This window comes from Ciconia boyciana, chromosome 4 (assembly GCF_034638445.1).
Source record: "Ciconia boyciana chromosome 4, ASM3463844v1, whole genome shotgun sequence".
Classification (NCBI taxonomy): domain Eukaryota; kingdom Metazoa; phylum Chordata; class Aves; order Ciconiiformes; family Ciconiidae; genus Ciconia; species Ciconia boyciana.
The window spans coordinates 86,941,327-86,961,846 of NC_132937.1; the positions used below are offsets into that span (position 1 = coordinate 86,941,327).

At 41.1% G+C, this 20,520-nt stretch overlaps 1 protein-coding gene across 1 annotated transcript in view; it reads left to right on the plus strand.

Annotated features, from left to right (window-relative positions):
• DGKQ (diacylglycerol kinase theta) overlaps positions 1-20,520 on the plus strand; it is a 102,772-nt gene that overhangs the window by 58,921 nt on the left and 23,331 nt on the right. The window contains exons 8-15 of the mRNA XM_072860536.1: positions 3,219-3,319; positions 4,806-5,029; positions 5,855-5,945; positions 9,774-9,828; positions 10,997-11,058; positions 11,318-11,468; positions 12,333-12,371; positions 14,009-14,124. Coding sequence (XP_072716637.1) covers positions 3,219-3,319; positions 4,806-5,029; positions 5,855-5,945; positions 9,774-9,828; positions 10,997-11,058; positions 11,318-11,468; positions 12,333-12,371; positions 14,009-14,124 — 839 coding nt within the window. The remainder of the gene's footprint in view (positions 1-3,218; positions 3,320-4,805; positions 5,030-5,854; positions 5,946-9,773; positions 9,829-10,996; positions 11,059-11,317; positions 11,469-12,332; positions 12,372-14,008; positions 14,125-20,520) is intronic.

Consider the following 20,520-nt stretch of genomic DNA (forward strand, 5'->3'; position numbering starts at 1 on the left):
GTGTGCCTCCTGCCACCTCTGCATTTTTTCCCTGATTGGGGAAATGGACCATTCTTGAGACTGGGGGAGGCAATCCTTGAAAATCCACTACCTCTCCTGGACCACTCTTCTCTCCAGGACTGTATCCCGTGGGAGTCTTCCAAGCAGATTCCTGAACAGGCCAAAGCCTGCTCTCCTGAAGTCCTGGCTTGTTGCTACTGCTATTTGCTTTACTGCCCTCCTTTCAGGCTCCCGAACACCACCATCTCGTGGTCACTGCAGCCAGGGCTGTCCCCAGCCTTTACATCCCCAACCAGTTCTTCCTTGTTTGTAAGAACAGGGTCCAGCAAAGCATCTCCTCTCATCAGCTCGTCACTTGTGTCAGGAAGTTGTCATCAGCACACACCAGAAACATCCTGGATTGCTCATGTTTGGCTGTTGTCCCTCCAGCAGGTATGGCAGTGGCTCAAGTCCTCCGGGAGGATGAGGGCCTGCAAATGTGAGGCTTCTTGCAGTTGTCAGAAGAAGGCATCACCTGCTTCATCTACTACTTCTTCCCAATCAGGACATTTGTAACAGACAACCACCATAACGTTGCCCATACACTGGTCTGTCCACTACCCATAAGCCATAAGCTCTTCCTGTCTCATCATCCATCCCAAGGCAGAGCTCTAAGCGGCCCCACTGCTCTCACACTGGAGGGGCTCACAGAAACTTCCTCTCCTCACTGTTCCAGTTCATCATTCTTCAGCAGCTTTTGTCCATCCACAGCAGCACGCCAGTTGTGTGAGCTGTCACAACAGCTCTCCCTGACTCCAACGAGATCGGACCCCTGAATGGTACGCAGACCTCCAGTTTCTCCGGGTTGTGTCCTGTGCTGTGAGCAGTCGTGTACGGGCACTTCAGAGAGGTACCCAGCTGTGCCCGTTTCCAGAGAAGGGTATGAGAGCTTTCCTCATACTGCTGGCTAACAGGCATTTCCCTGTTCACATGGATGCACGTGGGATGGACCACCTTCAGCCCTGATCTGTTCTTAAGGTCTCAACATAAAAGGTTTTTTTGTTTCTATGCAGTTTATCATAGTTTCATAAATGCAAAAGAAGAAGAGCAAAGCTTTATACTGAAATACTGCCCAAATCCTATGTCAGGAGAGATTGCTCCTGGAGTGATCCCACTCGTTTTTCCTTCTCCTGTAAGGGGTAGTGCTGCTGCTGAAGTGCCCACCAATCAACATAACCACTTTTTTCCCAGGAGAGACTAAGATGAGCTTGGAGTAGCATGGGAAGCTGTACTGGTGATTGCTCTGCTGTGCAAGTAGAACTTTATGTTACCTAATGAGAACGTCCTTGCACACACATTGTGCCATGCCCAGTGGAATCGTTAATGAAGAAAGGCCTTAATAAGTGGACAAGTCTAAATTGAAAAAGAAGTCTAAAGTGTAGCTGTCGCATCTCAAAATAATGAGAAATAAAGGCAACGAGATTGAAGGTAGCTGGATTTTTCTTTGAGGGTTAGAGTCTCGTTTAAAAAAGGCTGCTTTCAAACATAGTATTGGATGAACCTTTAGTTCTGCAGAGTGTCTGCCTTTGATTGAAGTGAGAGAATATACACTGAAACAGAAATAGGTGGATTAGACACGGCATATCTGAGTTTCAGGTGGCTCTAGAAGGCTAGCAGAGCATCACTGAATTGTCCTTGCAAAGCAGTTACTTGCTGCAGTCTTCCCTCATAACCTGTCACTGCAGCATTGAGATACCCCGTGGTGCCCATTTCTGCCTGGGATTCTAGCACTCTTTTTTTCAGCTATCAGTTAGGAGTGATTTGGTTTTTTGCTTGTCCAGTTCCAGCTCTCCTTTTTAATCCTCCTATGACAAATGGTAGTTTGCTAATGTGGTTCTTCGAACCTAAATGCCAACATTATTTGAGAGCAAAAGGCTTTCAGTACTTTCTGCTGTACTGCAAAGTATTTCCAAGCTGTAAGAGAAAGATGGAAGTAGACTCCAGCACGTGATGTATCTCTCCTTTACAATGTGTATTAACAGACTACATGATTAACCAGTTGTGTGGACGTTACAGCTGGTGTACGTGGCTTTCAGTTAATATTTCTAACATTTCAAGTCTGCAAGTGATAGCGTCTAGTGATTTTATTACTTTATGATGAATGCAGGTGTACAGATTTTTTTATGAGATCACAGTCTGTAACATTGTGCTATACAAAGAGTGACTTTTCACAGTTCAGTCAAACACTGGAAGAAAAAGGGCAAATTCTGTCCGTGAAGAATAGTCATGTTTGTTGTAAAGCATGGGCTTTCTGGGGGGTACATGAAAGAACCTGCAAAACTGAACAGCTCATCAGGTCTCTTCATAAAGATGTGATGAGGAGAGGACACAAGGTCTGTCTTGTTGGAAACTCCTTTTTGGTCTGGATTGATTAGCTTGATTCCTTTCCATAGGCAGTAAGGACACACATACTGTACTGATAACATCCATTTATTCTTAAAACCTCTCAAAAACTGCCTGTTCTATGAGAATTTGCTTACACTTTGCTATTAAAATAGTTGCTTAAATAAGAGAGAAACTTTGTCATGTAGTGGACTTTACCAGACCTTTACCAGAAAGGTGAACCTGAAACCCTTAACTCTTCCCCCTTTCAGAGCTGTCTGGGCAATCTGTGCTCCATGATTTGAGCATGGATTTGATAAGGCTTTAGTGAAAGGAAACACTGCAAAGGGTTGTAGTTCTTCATTTGCTATACCTTCCTTCTTCTAGTTTTCCTGTTGTTCCTGTATTTTCTCCTGTTGTCTGTGCAGTTAACAAGCTATTTTAAGGACTTTCTTCAGAAGGATGCTCTCAGAACTGGCAGTACTTTGGGAGCTGTTGTGAAGGTGATGGCACTCTGTCTTGGTTTTCATATCGGTCAATAATAAATGCAATCTTGAATGGGAAGGATGAAGAAGTGGTAACATAAGCAGTATAGTTACATATAAACAGTTATATCAAAAGCCAGGATGAAACTATGATTACTTGAAATATTCTTCCTGCTTTCCTCCGCAAATGTACCCTTGTTTTAAATGAACAGTAACAAAACAAAAATTAAAAGGTTCAGCCTCAAAGCTTGTGATGAAGAAACTGTCCAGTGGGTTAAAAGCAGGTTTTTTTATAGTTCCAGGTAGCTTTATTCAGGTAGCTTTATGATTTGAGGGGTGTGTTATTGAAATACAATAATTGTTTTCATTCAGGTAAACAAACATTAAAGATATTTGATGGGAATGATGCAGTGAAACGCAATCAATTTCGACTGATTTCAGTTCCAAGGATTGCAAAAAATGAAGAAGTTGTGGTAAGATACGTGGTGAAGGTCAATATTACAGTTTGATAAAGGGGCATATGATTGTATATTACAATGGTCAAAAGCTAAGTTTTAGAAATGTAACTCAACAACAACAGAATCTGTAAATGGGCTGTAATATTACAATGTAATTTGACTTCTTCATGTACTGCTCTTATTTTAGAGCATCTGAAGAAGTGGTGGCCTGCATATCTATAGCATAATGGGGACCACAGCTTATCACATGTTAAGCAGTCATTCTCCTTCCCTGTGTGACACTGAAGTCTGATTTTACTGATGTGAGCAATACTGGGTAATCGGCTCATTAGATCTTGCTCCTCTTCTATAGTATTTAGTGGTTTGATGTTTATCCTGGACAGCCACCACTATTGCACTTCAGTTCATCAGCTTTGAAGACTAAAGCATGCCATAGTTACCTCTACTCCTTGGCTGTTAAAGTAATGAATTATCGATCACATAGTGGCCATGCCCTAGCTTTTCTAGTGCTCCATCTGGGGTGGAAACATGACTCAGTACTAAATCAAATGTTCCGCACGCATCTTAATTTACTGGGCTGGGCAGAGACCCCATGCTATGCAAAAATGAAGCCCAGAGGGGTATGGGGTGGTGCACAGTAGAATTGAGCATGGTGAGGACTCAGAGTCATAAAGGACTTGGCACAGGAGTCTGGAGAATTTATTACATCAGAATTTTGACAATTTAAACCTACAGCTCATTAAGATTTTTATCTTGATATTGTGCTTAAAATCAATAGGAGTTTTTAAAATGGTTTGTAGTGTTCTGCATGTCAAAGATCTTCAAAGAAAATTGTGTACAGTGCTGACCTTTTATTTAGGAGTGCTGCTTGCCTTTCAAGCACATTTTATCAGACTGGTGCTTATAATACCAGGGCAGATTAATACCAGTTCTCATAAGTGGCTTATGTTAGCAGAGGTGCTGCAGGTGTGGGCCAGTAATGGATGTAAAATTCCTGTGACTGCTTGCATCTTCCAAGGACAGCCCTTACCTTTCCTCTTCACAGGTGTGTGGGCTCAGGGTAGCCTTGTGGCTGAGAAGCTCACTGATTTTCAACATCCCCTTAGTGCAAGAAGATTGAGTATGCAGAGTGGGGTACAATCAAGTGTAATTTACCATTTTCCTTGTGGAGTAAATTTTGCATGCAGTGAGTGTAGCTTTTTTGGTGCTGAATTTTTACATTTGATCTATGGAGTTAAAATGACTATCACTTGACAAAAATTCTGTCGGCCGTGTTCAAATCCATTGATATCTCAAGTTTTCTTTTTGTATCTTCCACTAAAATTTGTTTTCGAAACTTCGCTCTTATTTTGGTTTTTGCCATTGCTATTTATCCACTGTTCTGCACTTAAAACGTGTTAAAGGTTGGTTCCATAAGTAAGGTAGTTATAAATGTCTGTGGCTATACAGTTACTAATGATGTCTTTTCAAGAAAATGTTAATTTATCTTGCTGTGTTGTAGGAGGCTGCTTTGAGGGCATACTACATAAATGATGACCAGCAGGAGTATGAGCTTCAGACCTTTACACAGCAGGCGCTGCTGTCTGATGATGTTATCAACAGGAACGATGCTGCAGAGGACAGCAACTTGGGCTCGGTATTCCGAGAATCTGTTCCTGAAGCTTGGATCATCAGAGCCAAACCAAAGGATGAGGAAGTGATCAGAATTTATCCTGCCTGGCTGAAGTGAGTGTTTTCCTCCTTTATCACAAGATTATCCTGCTTTGCTACATTTGTCCTCTGTAGTCCATTGTGTTTCAGTTATTGAAGTTGCATAAGTATAACAGAGAATGTATTTTCTTCTTCTGTATTTCAGGATTCTTCTGTTTATTTTTCTGAATGAGTAATATACATATTATTCATTTCTGTGCCTGGAAACGTGCTCATGGGTTTCTTTACGGAACATACTGTGCAACTTGTGCAGTTCTATTATTGTGTGTTTGGCCAAGAAGATGCAACTTTACATTAACTGCATCTGTAAACAAATGATGACATACACGTCGCTTGAAAGCTTGATGGTTTTTTGGAAAAAATATTAAGTAGGAAGAATTTAGTGTAACTTCTGATGTGAGAATAGGAGGAGAAAATAAAGGAAAAAAATCTGTTCCATTTACTACGGAGACAATATACATTTTAAGCATATTTAGCAGTAGAAACAAGACTGGCTGGTGACCTATTCATTTCTTAAGAGTAGTGGGATAAAATTTAAAGATTTGTTCATTTTACTCATGCAACTACATTGCCAAATTTTATGAAAGACTCACAGGTATTTCTGTGTATAGAAAGAAAGTAATTTGCAGTGCTACAATTGTAATGACCAATTCCTTGAGATGAAGTCTCTGCTTGTCTGTGGGGCTAATACTGCATCTGTCATGAGCCTCAGTGAACAACTTTCTTCAACTAATACAAATTTCATCCTACCCCCACAGAAAATTTGCCACTTAGGTAAAGAAGGTACACACAGGATAGGTCAAATGATTGTCCTAAAATAAGTATTTATTTTCTCTTTAGGGTAGGAATGGCATATGTTTCTCTACGAGTAAATAAGGATAGCACTACTCAGACTGTGATCAAAGAAGTGCTTCCATTACTCGGAAGGCAGGTAAATGAAAGATTATAAGCATGTCCATATACCACCTGAGTGACCCTGAAGTGGGGTGTGTGTATTTTTCTCTTTAGAAAAATTGTGATCAGTCCATTTGCAGTTAATGTGAATGTTGTTAATGTTTGGTAGATGATCTCTTGTGACTGGTATGATGCTCAAAACTTTCTGCAGTCTTGATGGTGGACCTGGTTGCTCTGTACTGGAAGTTACCATCAGTCTTTCTGGGTCAAGCAGATTTATTTGTATTAACACAGTGATTCTTGGTGTGCAGTATATTTTTTCTGGTTGTTTATGTCTTGAGATGTTTAAAATACACTTGTATGTAACTACACTGCTAATCTTATCTTGTTGGGAAACTGGCAGTCACTATTAGGATGATCATGCTTGTCTCCTACTTCTTTGTACTGCTCTGCAAAGGAAATCGTAGAATCATAGAATATCTCAAGTTGGAAGGGACCCATAAGGATCATTGAGTCCAAATCTCTGCTCCTCACAGGACTACCTAAAACTAAACCATATGACTAAGAGCGTTGTCCACATGCTCCTTGAACTCTGACAGGCTTGATGTTGTGATCACTTCCCTGGGGACCCTGTTTGAGGGACGGACCGTGCTCTCAGTGAAGAACTTTTTCCTAATGTCCCATCTGAACTCCCCCTGACGCAGCTTCATTTCATTTCCTCATGTCCTATCACTGGTCACCAGACAGAGGACATCAGCACCTTCCCCTCCACTGCCCCCCTTGAGGAAGGTGTACACTGCGATGAGGGCACCCCTCAGCCTTCTCTTCTCCAACCTGAACAAACCAAATGACCTCAGCTGCTCCTTGTAAGTCTTGCCCTGGAGGCCTTTCACCATCTTGGTCACCCTGCTCTGGACACACTCTAACAGTTTAATATTGAGGCATCCAAAACCACACACAGTACTCGAGGTGGGGCCACACCAGTGCAGTGTAGAATGGGACAACCACCTCCCTTGATCAGCTAGCTATGATGTCCTTGATGCACCCCAGGACACAGTTGGCCCATTTGTCTGCCAGAGCACACTGTTGACTCATATTCAACTTGCCATCAACCCAAACCTCCAGATCTCTTTCCATGGGGCTGCTCTCCAGCCTCTCATCCCCCAGTTTGTACGTATAACCAGGATTACCCCATCCCAGGTGCAGAATCCGGCACTTGTTCTTGTTAAATTTCATACAGTTGGTGATTGTCCAGCTCTCTAGCCTATCCAGATCTCTCTGTAAGGCCTCCCTACCCTCAAGGGAGTCCACAGCTCCTCCTAATTTTGTTTCATCAGCAAACTTACTTAACGTGCGTTTGATTCCTGCATCCAGATCATTCATAAAAACATTAAAGAGCACAGGCCTTAAAATCAAGCCCTGGGGACCCCCACTGGTGACTGGCCGCCAGCCTGATGTAATCCCATTTTCTGTAACCCTTTGAGCCCAACCTGTCAGCCAGTTGCTCACCCAATGTATTATGGACTTGTGTAGCTGTGTGCTGGACTGGTTATCCGGAAGGGTACTGTGAGGGACAGTATCAAAAGCTTTGCTAAAATCCAAAACTACCACATCCACTGGCTTCCCTTGGTCAACTAGGTGGGTGACCTTGTCATAAAAGGAAATTAAGTTGGTTAAGCAGGACTTTCCCTGCATGAACCCGTGCTGGCTATGACCAATGACTGTGTTGTCTCTCAAGTGTTCTTCAATAACTCCCAGAATAACCTTCTCCATAATTTTACCAGGCACTGAAGTGAGACTGACAGGCCTGTAATTACCAGGGTCTTCCTTCTTACCCTTCTTGAAAATTGGGACAACATTTACCAGCTTCCAGTAGACTGGGACCTCTCTGGACTGCCAAGACCATTGAAAAATAATGGAGAGAGGTCCTGTGGTGACATCAGCCAGCTCTTTCACTACTCTGGGATGAATCCCATTGGGCCCCATAGATTTATGTGGACCCAGCTGGAGCAGCAAGTCTTGAACAAGTTCAGGGTCAGCTGGGAGCTTATCATCCCCTCAATCACAGTCTTCCAGCACAGGGCTCTGGGAGTCCCAGGGCCCATCATCAGTGTTGAAGACAGAAGCAAAGAAGGCATTAAACATCTCCGCTTTGTCTACATCCCTACTTGTGAGGTGACTGACCTCATCAAGTAATGGACCAATGTTATCTCTGATCCTTCTTTTGCTGAATTCTAATTGAGTTCAGCTTGAACTCTAATTAAGCTTGGGCTGCACAACTTTTCTCCCTACAGTGGCAAACAGCATCTCTGTAGTCCTGAAGAACTCAAGACTGAATGGCACCCACGTTCTTTACTATCTGCATTCCTTCCCACCTCATTGGAAATGGTTAGATACATCTTGTAATCCTGTGTAGATGCACATGTTTTCCTTGGAAGATGATCTCTTTTCAGTCTGCCTGTCTTTCTTACAGTTGGTGCCAAGATAGCATGACTTTTGGGAAACATGTTAGTAGAATTTGTAAGTGTGCCAATGCTTTGGCAGTCTCAATCTGACACACAGGTGTGGAGGCGTGAAGCTATAGCGTGCACATTTCATTCAGCAGTTGGGGTTTGTGAGCACACCAGCAGATGAGCATGCTTCCACTGCTCCAGGGAACAGCCATGCTCACGGAGGGCGACCGCTGCCTTTTGTGGTTATTTACAGCATACATAGGAACATGTTTGTTCTGGCTAGCCATGTGCAAATTGTAGCTATGTAGTGCACATTGCAGCGATGTAGTGCATGCAGCTCGTTTTGTGCCATAGGATAATTCCAGGATTTGATTTCAGTCCTTTTCCTCAAGTGTTGTGGACCTTTTAACAAAACTTGGAAAACCTTGTCTCACCTGAAAAAAGCAACTGTCAAACAGGATAGTCAGGTATTCTGCTTGGGAAAGATCTTAACATCTCTGTATCTGGGAAGCTAGTTTTATGCTGTAAGAGACTTCATTCCTTGGCTCAATTGCAATTCTCTGATATTGATAGTCTTATAAAGGGTTTTCTCATTTTTCTATATGAAGATGCACATACAGGAAATATCTTTTTAATATCCAGAATTTACCCGTGCTGAAGATCCTCTCCAAGCTGCTCTCATCAAATTTCAGGCAAAGCAAATGTAGGCAGTTGAGGCTTTAACACCTCTGTTCATGACATGTAAAGCAAGATCAATTGTCCTCTGAGTCTCAAGGCCAAAAGTTAAGAGAATTCCTCAATCCTGAGTGTCACATGTTTCCAGGGTTGCAATAATCCTAGTAAATGGTTCGACTCTTGGCTGTGCCAGCTCTTGTCATCCGGCAGTGGGGGACTCGTGTGGTCCCTGGCAGTATAGTTTGGAGAAGGGACTGTGGCACATTTGAAGAGGGTTTCGTTCCATCAGCGCCAGTGGAGTGCCCCAGGACATGGGGACTGGTCAGCCTGCTTTTGTCAAGCCTGGTTCCTGGGCTGTCTTCTCAAAGAGCAGGTTCATTCCCAGTCCTGCATGCTTTCTCTGGCAGGACACTCTGGGAATGTCCTAGTTGAGCTGCTGGTCACCAAAGGGAGATAGAGCTAACCATGCTTTACAGGTGCCTCTTTACTGTGGGGCTGCGAGGATGCCGATGTAGTTAAGGGCATGGGAGCCTGGTGCCCTGTGTGGAAGGCTGAGTGTGTAAAAGATTATTCCTGGCTCGGGAGGAGTGGGTTAGGGGAAGAACATCATGGTTGATTTAAAAATGTTTCATTTTCCATGCTCTGTGTGTGCAGTGTATAACATAACTTTAGTGTAAACATGTGGCAAAATTGTATTTCATTCAGAAACTACATTTACATGTTGCATCTTTTGGCAGATGGAGTGCCTCCAGAATTTCAAATTGGTGGAAGTGCTTATGGGCAGTAAGCAAGGTAAGTGAAGGAGCATTGGCCAAAGGCACATCTGTAACTGATCTTCTAGCTTTTTTTTTTCCTCCCCTTTTAACACAGTCACAGTTAATTTTTTACAGTAAATGCCTTCACAAATGAAAATTCACCGTCACGTTGAAATACTTAATCAGAAGTGATGTTGGTTCTTTTTGGTCTTGTGTGTCCTGTGGGAATACGGTTCCCTTCTCTTTCTTCATCATCACATAAAAGTTTATTAGTGGTTTCTGGCAGGTATTGACACTTTGGCAAAAAGCCCTGTTTTGAGGAGCTGCCTTTAGCTGACATAGTTTTCTTAACTGGAGTTATTTAGTAAAGATTAATTGTAAAGTTCAATTGGTTCCCTTCCTTCTCTCCTCTTTCCCCCTGACACTGCCCCCAAACGAGCAAATTTGAGTCCTGAGGTAGTCCAAGGAGTATTTACATGCGTTATGAAGTACAGAAATAGGCAGTCCTACCATTGCTCAAGAAGTTTGTGATCCTGCAGGAGCTGAGCTAGTGTTCTCCAAGTTCACATCCCTTTGTGCTTCATTATTTGTAAGGCTGCATGGAGAGATAAATAAAGCCACTGAAGTAGTCTGATGATGCCCTCGCCACACCTGAGTAAATATCTTTGTAGTTCAAATACTGGCCTGATACTTTGCTTTCTTTGTGAGCATTATCAGTCAGTTGTTTTATGAGGTTATTGTAGCTTTGTGAATGTCTTACCTTGGTTGGTTTCTGGTGCTCTGTTTTACAGCATCATTTACAATCTCGCTTTAGCTGGAAGTTGTTACAATTGTTTTAATATTTTAATAAAATACAGAAGTTGGTTATTACTGTAGTTGTCAGGAAATGTAGTTTTGAAGTCTTCTGTCAAAGTTCGCTTGTTACCCAAGTACTGCTTGTCTTTTGAGTGGCTTGAAGCTGTTTCTGTCTTTTTTTAAAGGAGGGTGGTGTTTAAGAACTGTGAACAAAATCAGACTGTTCAAAGCACCTACGTGGTTTTATTGTTGAATAATGAGGAGTTCAGGTCTGCGTGGTCCTTTGTTAATGTTAGTTGTATGCAGAGTTGTGAATTTTCCCTAAAATTTTTCGTATTGTTTTTGTTTAATTGAGCCTGATAATAACTTACAGTGCTTTCAAACATGATTAATGTTCTTGCTGTCTCTAGTTCAGCGCATGGTCTTGGACAATCAGGAACTGATTCTTAACAGACTCAAGGACATAAGAAAGGTAAATCTGAAAAAGAAACATCATCCTTTTTTAAAGCAAGCAGGGAGTCCCCTTTCTTACAGGAAAAAGTAAGTAATCGGTTACCCCCTGAGCTGACTCATCTGTAGAGAAGCTAAGGGCTTGGACTGAAGTTTGTTTCTGTTCATGATATTCTCTAGGCATAGAGGACTTGATTGCTAAGTTCAGAACTATTTGGGATTTTGTTTCACGATACCTTTTTGCCAAATGTCTTGTCATTTATTTTTCTTTATTTTGGTAGACTTCAATACGTCAGATGAATCAAACAAGATTTTACATTGTGGAAAACAGTAAATCCATTGTACGAGTAAATTTGTTTGTTGGTGGCCTTCCACCTCAGCTTTCCCCTGAAGAATACACAAATATTCTCAAGGATGAATTAGCTATCAAAAGTAAGTAAACAAGTGAATTTTGAGCTATAGTCACTTGTGCAGAATAAAATGTAGTAGCATCTATTGCTCCTTTTTATTTTTTTTTTTCCTTAACGTTTTCTGACCTTATTTGAAAAATCAGTCTGCCTTGTACTGTCACAGGGGGCTTTTTTATTCACTTTAACATGTTCATGGTTGCACGAGAGATGTGACAGCTCTTTATTCATAGACTTATTATTACATTACTTGAGTTATATGTGACCACACCATTTTTTTTAGTGAAAAAGCATCACTTTTTAGCAGTGAACCGTACATACCTTACACCATTCAAATTATGGCAGTGCACTTTAATTCCCTGTGCATCAATGTTCCTTGCCTTTATTAACCTCTGACATTTTTTGTGTGGGCTTTCCTCCATGTTGTTCATGAGCTCTGCCCCTGCTTATGGAGAAGTATGAGCAGTGTGTGCACACACATATGGACAAGCACTCAGTGAAAAGAATTTGGTTTTCTTTTTCAAAGAAGTGTAATTGATTTTTCATAATACTCTTTCAACCAATGTATTCTATAAACATTGTCAGGAATGCATCATGCTTTTTGTTTCAGGAAACGAAGCATTCTTCCCAATCTTTTATGTAACTTCAAGAGGAATTAAACTTTAAATGCCAGAAAGAATTCATAGTCACCTTTTATGAAAATTAGTTTAGCTTTTCTAACTTGCAAAGTAAACTTAGGAGAGGGAAAGTGTTAGGTGGAGGTTCTCCCTATATTTGTATAACTTTTAATATTTATTTATATTATATTTATGTAACTTTAAAAAATATTTTAAATATTTACTCTAAATGTACCCAACGTTTTATGTGTTTATATTTTTACCCTTTGCAGCAAATGTAGTATCTGTGAGTCATGTTTATCAAGCACAAGGTAAGCATTAAGATTTTTAGTCTTGCAAACAATGTCTGTTTTCAAAACTGCAGCCTAATAGTAGAAGCTCTAAGCTCAGAGTAAGTTAGTCTTATTGCATAAGCAAAAAGCCCTTCAGATAAAACGTAACATGTTGTATTTATGAAGAACAGTGTGATTGGTGTTACCTTATTAAAAAAAAGGTTGGCTTCATGCCTCGTGTACCAGAAAGTGGTAATATTTCATCATAAAAATGCATTTTGAAGTTGCACTTCAACTGAATAGTCTAACACCACTGAAGGTTAAAAACCCTTCAAGTGCTCTCTTCATTTTGACTTCTAAAATACTAAAATTTGGTCCTGCTTTTGAACTTGATGGGATTGTTTCATAATCACTGTTTCCTAGCTCAGTGGGGATTCAGTGGCTGGAATTCTGAAGAAAATCAGTACCCTCCTCTCTGCATTCATCCTTTGAGCTGTTGCTTTGCTTTTGCTGTACGAATTTTATTTCAGCAAGGTTGGAGAAGCCGTGAGGCTTCTGAGAGCCAGAGCAGCAGTGGCTCTGTGCAGCTTCAGTGCAGTGGTCAGGTGGAGATCTGCGTTTGGTAAAACTTAAAAGTGCATAATTTATCTTTTGCATGATTAGGTGTCCATATCCAAGATGTTTCATGTCCTTTGGCAGGCTTAACTTTCACATGATTGCTAAAAGAATCTTTCTATAGTGTGGTTTTGAAGACTGCATGCTTCCTTTGTGTATTTGCTGTCTCCACATGGCTAGTTCATACTGACTTTTCATAAGGAAACCCATAAAGCTTTCAGATGTGCCTTCTCCTTTTCGTATTTGTCAAGGGAGAATAGTTGTTTTTGTGATACTCTTCTCATGTCACAGCTTTATTTAACCAAGTTTACCTGCATGTGTTTTTTAGATGTTTCTGCTTGTATGTGATTTTTATTGTTCTTTGTGTTTTTTCACTTTCTGAGTATTTTTATGTTTCTGATAACTTCCTGACTCTCACTTTTGGTTGCAGCCAGGTTGTGTTACCAGCTTACATCTCATATGCTGTCCGTTATGCACTTTGATCTCGTCCTGCCCTGTTTTCCTCCTCACTAACTTGTCAGTATTCTATTTTCTTTTATTTTTCCCTTTTGTCTTCCCTTCTTCCCCAGCTTCCCCATACAGACCTAAACCGACATAAAGGTCTTAAATTGATTCTCAAACCCAATCTTTGCTTGTAATAATTCTTACTGAGATATTGTCAATGAATGGAACTACTGGATTTTTAACGAGATACAAAATGAAACCTGATACCTTTGTCACTTTTGCATGATGAGAACAGCCTGTTAGTTATGATAAAGAGTATGGAAATAGGCCATACTTCTGAAGCCCAAAGGAAGTCTTCAAATAAGCATCAGTTCCATGCTGCAGTTCTTTTCGTCCTCAAACTGCTTTGTTTTAACAAAAATCTGGGGTGTGTTTGGGGGTATGAAGGAAGGCTTAAAAAAACAAACAGCCCAATTCACTGATAACCAACAACCTCAAGTGTTGCAGAGTAACTTTTACTGAATAATGTCCTGAGTAAACTTATGCTGTGATATGATTATGCTGGTTTCCTAATAATAATAGAAAATATAAAAAATAGTTCTGATGCCTCTTTACAGGTGCTGTTGTACTCGAAATTTCATGCTTTTCTGAAGCTGAAAGAATATATATGCTAGTTAAAGATACAACTGTCAATGACAAGCCTCTGAATGCCGTGGTGATTCCTGAAGTTATGGTAAGAGATGGGTTTGGGTTTGAATTTAAAATATGTCTTTAAAAGAAAAACAACTACCTTAAGACTTTTTCTGCTGGAAGTAAATGAAAATACATTTTATTCAAAGGAGCCATACAGTGAGTTTCTCTAAGTTGTCTGATGAAAAAAAAATACTTGAGAGGCTGTACTTTGTGTATATGATATACTTCTGTGAGTTAAGTCACTTGTCCTGTTACTGTTGAGTTGTCAGGAATAACTATACAACTGCATAAGTATACAGCTATAAAGGGGAGAAAAACCAAATTTATTTTTTCCTCTATTTCTTTCAATGATCAAAAAGTTAGGTGGGGTTTTAGTTTTAGCTGGCGTGTCTTAAAATACTTACAACAATTTTGTTTTGGGGACTAAATGTGTTTCCTCGCTAACCATGAGGTAAAGTACTGTGGCTAATCTTCACACTCACAGTATCTTCATTTCCCCCATTCTGTGGCAGAGGGAGTTTGACCCTGTTTAAATGCTGCATTGTGGATTTCAGAGGAAAATAGTCTTTTGAAAGGCTTAGTGCAGGAGTCCTTTCACAAATTCAGGCAAAATTCAGGCAAACAGTCCTTTCACAAATTCTGATTTATGAATTTTTATGGTTACAAATCACTTTCCTATTAATCAGTTGGTTCAATAATAGGTTTCATGTTAACAAAGCAGATTCAGGGTGAAAAGAGGGAAATGGTTCACTGAGAAAAGTTATTTTTAACCAGGATGATGTAGGTTCTGTCCAAAAGAGGGTGTAGCTGTAGTTACTTTCCAGTGAGCTGTTGTGTATCTTGCAGCTACTGTCTTTCTGGAGTTGCATTATGGCAAGTGAAGTGAGGATCTTGGTTTGACTTCTTAGAACTTCACAGAAGGTTGAAAACTTAAAAAAATACACATTAGTGGGAACTATGAAACAACTTTAGATGGGAGGGTCTCAAGTTCAATAGCCGTAGTTGCATACTTACATGCCTGCTTTTACCATTTAAAGAGTCCTATGCTTGTCAAAATTTTCTGAAGGCAAAATTAGTTTTTATATGAGCAGATGCTTTTTATATGGCAGTGCTTACATGAAACTGGCAAGATTAAAAACTATCCACCCTCCAAAAAAAGTGAGAGCCTTGTTCTTATGTATGCATAGGCATTATATTTTGTGAGATCCTTAGAATCTCACAGGGGGACAAGGTCCCCCCTTGTCCAAACTAGGTTTCAGAGTTTCTGTTATCAGAAACAGAAGGCAGCATGAAGATGGGACTGCTTTTGGATGCTTGTTTTCGGTGGTTTTTAGGCAAATGCGTTATGAGCCTAGATTTGGTGCATGGCATGTGAAGCTGAACATACTCCACTGTTGATTACATGTGTCTGGTTTTCTAACACTAGATATGTTTGAAGTGAACTTCTTGGTGCCAGGAAAATAAGGATAATGCTCTCTGTTATCTGATGCGAGATATTTTTTAGAAACTCCAGTTTAGGGGACTGCTATGGATGAGTTTCTAATATCTAAGAAGGAGAGGGGCCTGTACATGTGCACATCCATTTTGTTTCCGTTTCAGAGTGTATTGTTAATATTTGGTCATCTCACTGAAATGAGCCAAGAGTTAATCTCCAGAATATTTCAAGTGTTGTTCATATGTGCTTTGGCCACCCAGCTTACGCCATTCACTAATTACCCAGGGTAAACTAATGAGTGATTGTTGACCCTACTTTGAGTAGCAGTTGGACTAGATGACCTCCTGAGGTACTTTTCAACCTAAATTATCCTTTTATCCTATGATGCTATTAGCCTTTGTTTATAGTTTATATATGTGACCGTTTAAATATAGCACCAGGAAATACTTATACAGGAACTGAGCACAATATTAAATTTATGCTGTGTTTGACATTCCTCTTGTGGGTGAAATACAGAGAAATTGGGAATCAAGGGCTAATGTGTAGTCTCGAAGAAGAATGGGTGACAAAGCAAAGGGCACAGTGTTTTGGTTAATGAATTATTTTTCCAAATTGCAACTTAAATAAAAAAACAAACAAAACAACTCTTCTTAAAAGTTGATAAAAGCACAGAAGTAAATTGGTTGTTAGCAGGTTGCTAGTCCTTCGTTTTACCAAGGTGACTTTCACTTACTCTGTGTCTGATACACCTTCTAAGGAGGAGGCCCAGTTCTAGTCTGGCATGGTCAGGTCTGCCAGAAGCAATTCATCCTCTTATTATCATTACTGAAAAGTTTGAATGCAGAATCAGTTTGCACTAACTGCTTATTAGAAAGTCAAGCAATTAGTGTGATCAGATGTGTTGATCTGTTCTGCTGTTTCATGATCTTGGGCCTTTAAGAATTTAACCAAACACTTTTTCATTTCACAATATTCAAATAAATGAAAATACTCTCTTAATTGGAGCTTGAAAAAAATACAGTCTCTTACAAAGCTGTTTAGCTGCTGTTTGTAAGGACCTGCAGGGGCAGTTTGGTATCACTCTTTGGTAGCATGTCAAGGTGAAAGAGATTGCAGGGCTGAATCTTTGAATTGAAAGCTAATTTAGCAGAACTCCTTTTGCAGTACTGGCAAACAAGAATGTCAGCAAAGAGTTGTATGAGGCCAATATCGGCACGAAGGTGACAAGTTTTTGTGGCTTTATCATGAATGCCACTTACCAGTGGAGTGCCCTTTGACATATGGTATTTAGGTTTCTTAAGAGTAGTAGAAAAAGGTGTGGGAGTTTCCCAAATGGGTGAAACTTTCCATTTCTTTCATTCCACTAATTCGTCACACAAACGTGTCCAACTTAAAAGCATGATAGTTTAATGACTCTCTTAGCCAAAACACCATGAAAGGTGGCTTTCCACCCTTCTTCCACTGCCGCAATGCCCCAAAAAGTAAAGAAAAGGCTCGAGCTCCTCCTGTGTTGACCCAGCTGCTGCTCCAGTTGCACTGAGACACCTTGCACATCATTCCTCATCAGATGCAATGACTCCTTTCTGGCCAGGGTGGAGGAAGTTTGTGCTTGGGACGTCGTGAGTCCTGGTACGTGGGAGGTGCTGCAGACAGCCCGCTTGCAAATGTTGAATTTTATTTGTCACTTAGAGATATCTGCAGTTCCTGGAGACCGCCCACCACCCTGGAAGATGCGCTGTGGTTGTTGTGCTGGCAGGCCTGTGGCACAGAACGCCATGTTCTGCTTCATCCTGAGCTGTGATTACACAGTCCACTCCACAGAAAGGGGATTAGTGTGGATAATAAGTATCTTGCCCCAGCCTGAAGCCGCATTGTGCTAATCCTGACAAATTAAGCAATTCACAGTGACTGTCAGAGTGTCTAAATCACAGGGCCTCCTTCAGCTGTCTCTAAGAAACAAGCAATAAATTCCTCCTGAAAGCCAGCCAACACAAAACCCCTCTGCAGATTTCACTCCTCAAGCAGAGCACTGAAGCCAGAGCTAAAGGGGGAAGGGAGTCCTCAGGCTGTGAGTCACACATCCCCTTCTGCCCGGTAACAAACTCGTTTGTACATCCCCACTGGGTCTTTATTAAGGGATTAAAAAAAATTCTGCAGCATGAGAGTGCTGCCCTTGTGGTTGTAGTTGTAACGGAGTGCATACTTTTCAGAAAGCAATGCAGCAGCTCTGCTGTACAAACTGTCATAGAGTTTTTAACCCTGACTGAAAAATAATTGTTTTCTTAGAAGCTGGCCTTTATCGAGGGATTTAGCAGTGTTTCTGACTCCTTTAAGTTTAACAAAGAGTGATGATGGGGAGCAAGTTAACTGTGAGGCTAAGCGCTTTCTAGAATACTTCTGTTTATTCTACATAGGTGCATTTAGTCCTAAATAGGTATAGTTAGGGACTTATATTAAAAGATATTTGAACAAAGATGGTTTTGAGTGGTAGGACTGCTCAGTTTACACTACATACAGATACTTCGTTAGCTCCAGGCATTCTCTGCAGCTGCTTGTGAGTCTTAGTAGCATTCAGGGTAAATGTTTCTTTTTTTTTTTTTTTGGTACAATATTTGCACTTGACAATTAGGAAATTTAGATGGCAGTTTTATAGAAACTGTAAATACATATTTGCAACAATATGTATTTACTTGGGTAGGATGTCAGAAGATTTTCCAAGACACAGCTGTGCTTTTGAATGCCTTGGAGCTTACCACATCTCAAAAATCATTGCGATTCCCTGAAGTTCCTTGTGAGTTAGTTACTTGCTTTTAAACCCAGTGCATTAGAACTTGCCTGTAAAAGCAAGTAATATAAAACATGTGTTCAGCATGTCACTTCTAAATGTCCAAAACCAGTATTTTTAGAAACTGATTTCCTGAAGAAGAGAAGGTAATCAAATGTTCTTGTCCACATTCAAGTAAGGTATTTGTTTGACTTGAATGTTGGGCTGGTTTCTTTTCTCTCATTCTTTTTTGAAAGAGTTTTTGTTTACTTTGAGCTGCAGAACTGAATGTTTTTTCTTTCTATTACCCCCTTACCCCCTTTTTTTTAAACCCCAGAAGTTTCCAGGCGTTGGACCAATCCTGAGGTTTCAGATAGCCTGTATTGTTCAGAAAGTTGAAATGACTGGAGATGAAATTTAGGTAGTAAAAAAGCTTTGAAGAGGAAGAAATGGGAAGTGGTCAGGTGGGAAGGTAGGGCAGAGTAGAAGCTGGAACAAGGAGTGCAGGAAGGGAACAGTTTGCCCTGTTACCCCATGGGACGTGGCGTTTCCTTTCAGAGCTGCTCTGCCTTTCATTGCTTGTGGGATGTTCAAAGGACTGTTCATAATGGAATATGGCAGGTGATGGTGCAGGAACTGATGGAGTAATGAGAAGGACTTTACTTCTAGAAAAGCCAGAGCTCTGCTTACTATTTTTATTAATGCCTGTGATGGCTTGAAGGGAGGAAATCCACTTCTCTTGTTGGGATGTGTGGATCCTTGAGCTCTTGACCTTACAACTCAAGAAGTCCTTCCTTTTATGTGACAGTGGCATGCATTGTTTTCCTTAGACTTCCTTTGCTGGCTACAAATATCCTTTCCGTGTACTTCACAGAAATAAATATATTACCCTTGTTGTGTGTTGGGCATGCTTTGAATAATTGCTTCCCCTTTTCCAATAAGGCCTGAATATGGAGGCGAGAGGTGTTTTGACCTAGCAGTCATCACAGTATAGCATGAAGGTGGCTCCTCTGGAGAAAGCTATGTGGACAGCTTTGCAGGCTCTGTCTCACCAGCCTAGTTGTTCTGCCAGCAGTGAAACCCTCCCCAAAACAAAATTTTGAGGCTCTTCTGGCTCTTGGTCAGCCAAAATAGCCCTTGTTTGGCTAAATTTTTTTGGAGAAAACATAGATATTTTCAAACTGTCTCTGGTGGAAGCTAAAGAATGAGGAGGGAAGGGGCAAGAGGAGAAGTGTGTGCCTGCTCCACCAACCTTCTTACCTGCTTAGTGTTCCTCTTCCCAGTGTGTTTTCTGCTTGTGCTTGCAAGTCACGCTGGATGGCAGAGGGCATTTCTCATGCAGGTGGTGACACAGAGGAGAAGGATTTTTATGTGTTTGCCAGTATCTTGACATGTCTGGCAGGGTGTGACTTGCAGAGGATTAGCACCCAGCTCTCTTAGGAAAGCAGAATTTGAGGAAATCTCTCAAATACTGGGAAGCCCCAAACAATTGTTTGTTTTTAAGCATCCGGATCAGCTCACAGGTAGACAATGGTCTGGGGTATCTCAACATCAGACTCCAGATTGCTTCCCCACAAAGTTACTCATTAATTTGTCCTGAATTCTCCATTCTTCGCCTTAGTTCATGCTCGCTGGTGGTCGCTCATGGACAGCAGCTGACAGGCTCTCTGGGTGCTGTCTCCTCCCCTCTGTAGCTGTTGGTATTTCTCTGCATGTTTGCACGCTGCAGTCATGCTGCTGCCTCACTGCCTCCTGAATCATTCTTGTTAAATTGACTTATATTTAGCACTGTTGTTCTGTTCCCTGAATCCATCCTGTCAGCTGCATGACAAATTGCTGTTCCCTGAATGCTGTCCAATTTGTAAATACAAATTACCACAACTTAGGGACTGTGGCAAACATTTCTGTTTTGAAGTGCTCTCGTTGAATTGCCCAATGGACTTTTCTGCTGCGTACCTGCCCCACAGCCCTGTGGCAGGACTGATGAAAGGTGCGCTGTCATTTTCTGATCTTTCTAAAGCCATTTACAAAGTTTTACAGAATGATTTATGGTCTGGCTGGCTGAAAACTAGTCCCAAGGGGGTGCTTCTGGTGGCTGGAAGTTTTGCCCTCCGGTGAGGCTGCAGGTTCCCGCGCAGTCCGTGGAGTACCCTGGGAAATCCTGCCCTGCCATGTGCAGTGGCTTCCTTTGGAGTGGTTTCTGGATGGGTACCAGGCTCCCCCATAGCACAGCTGTG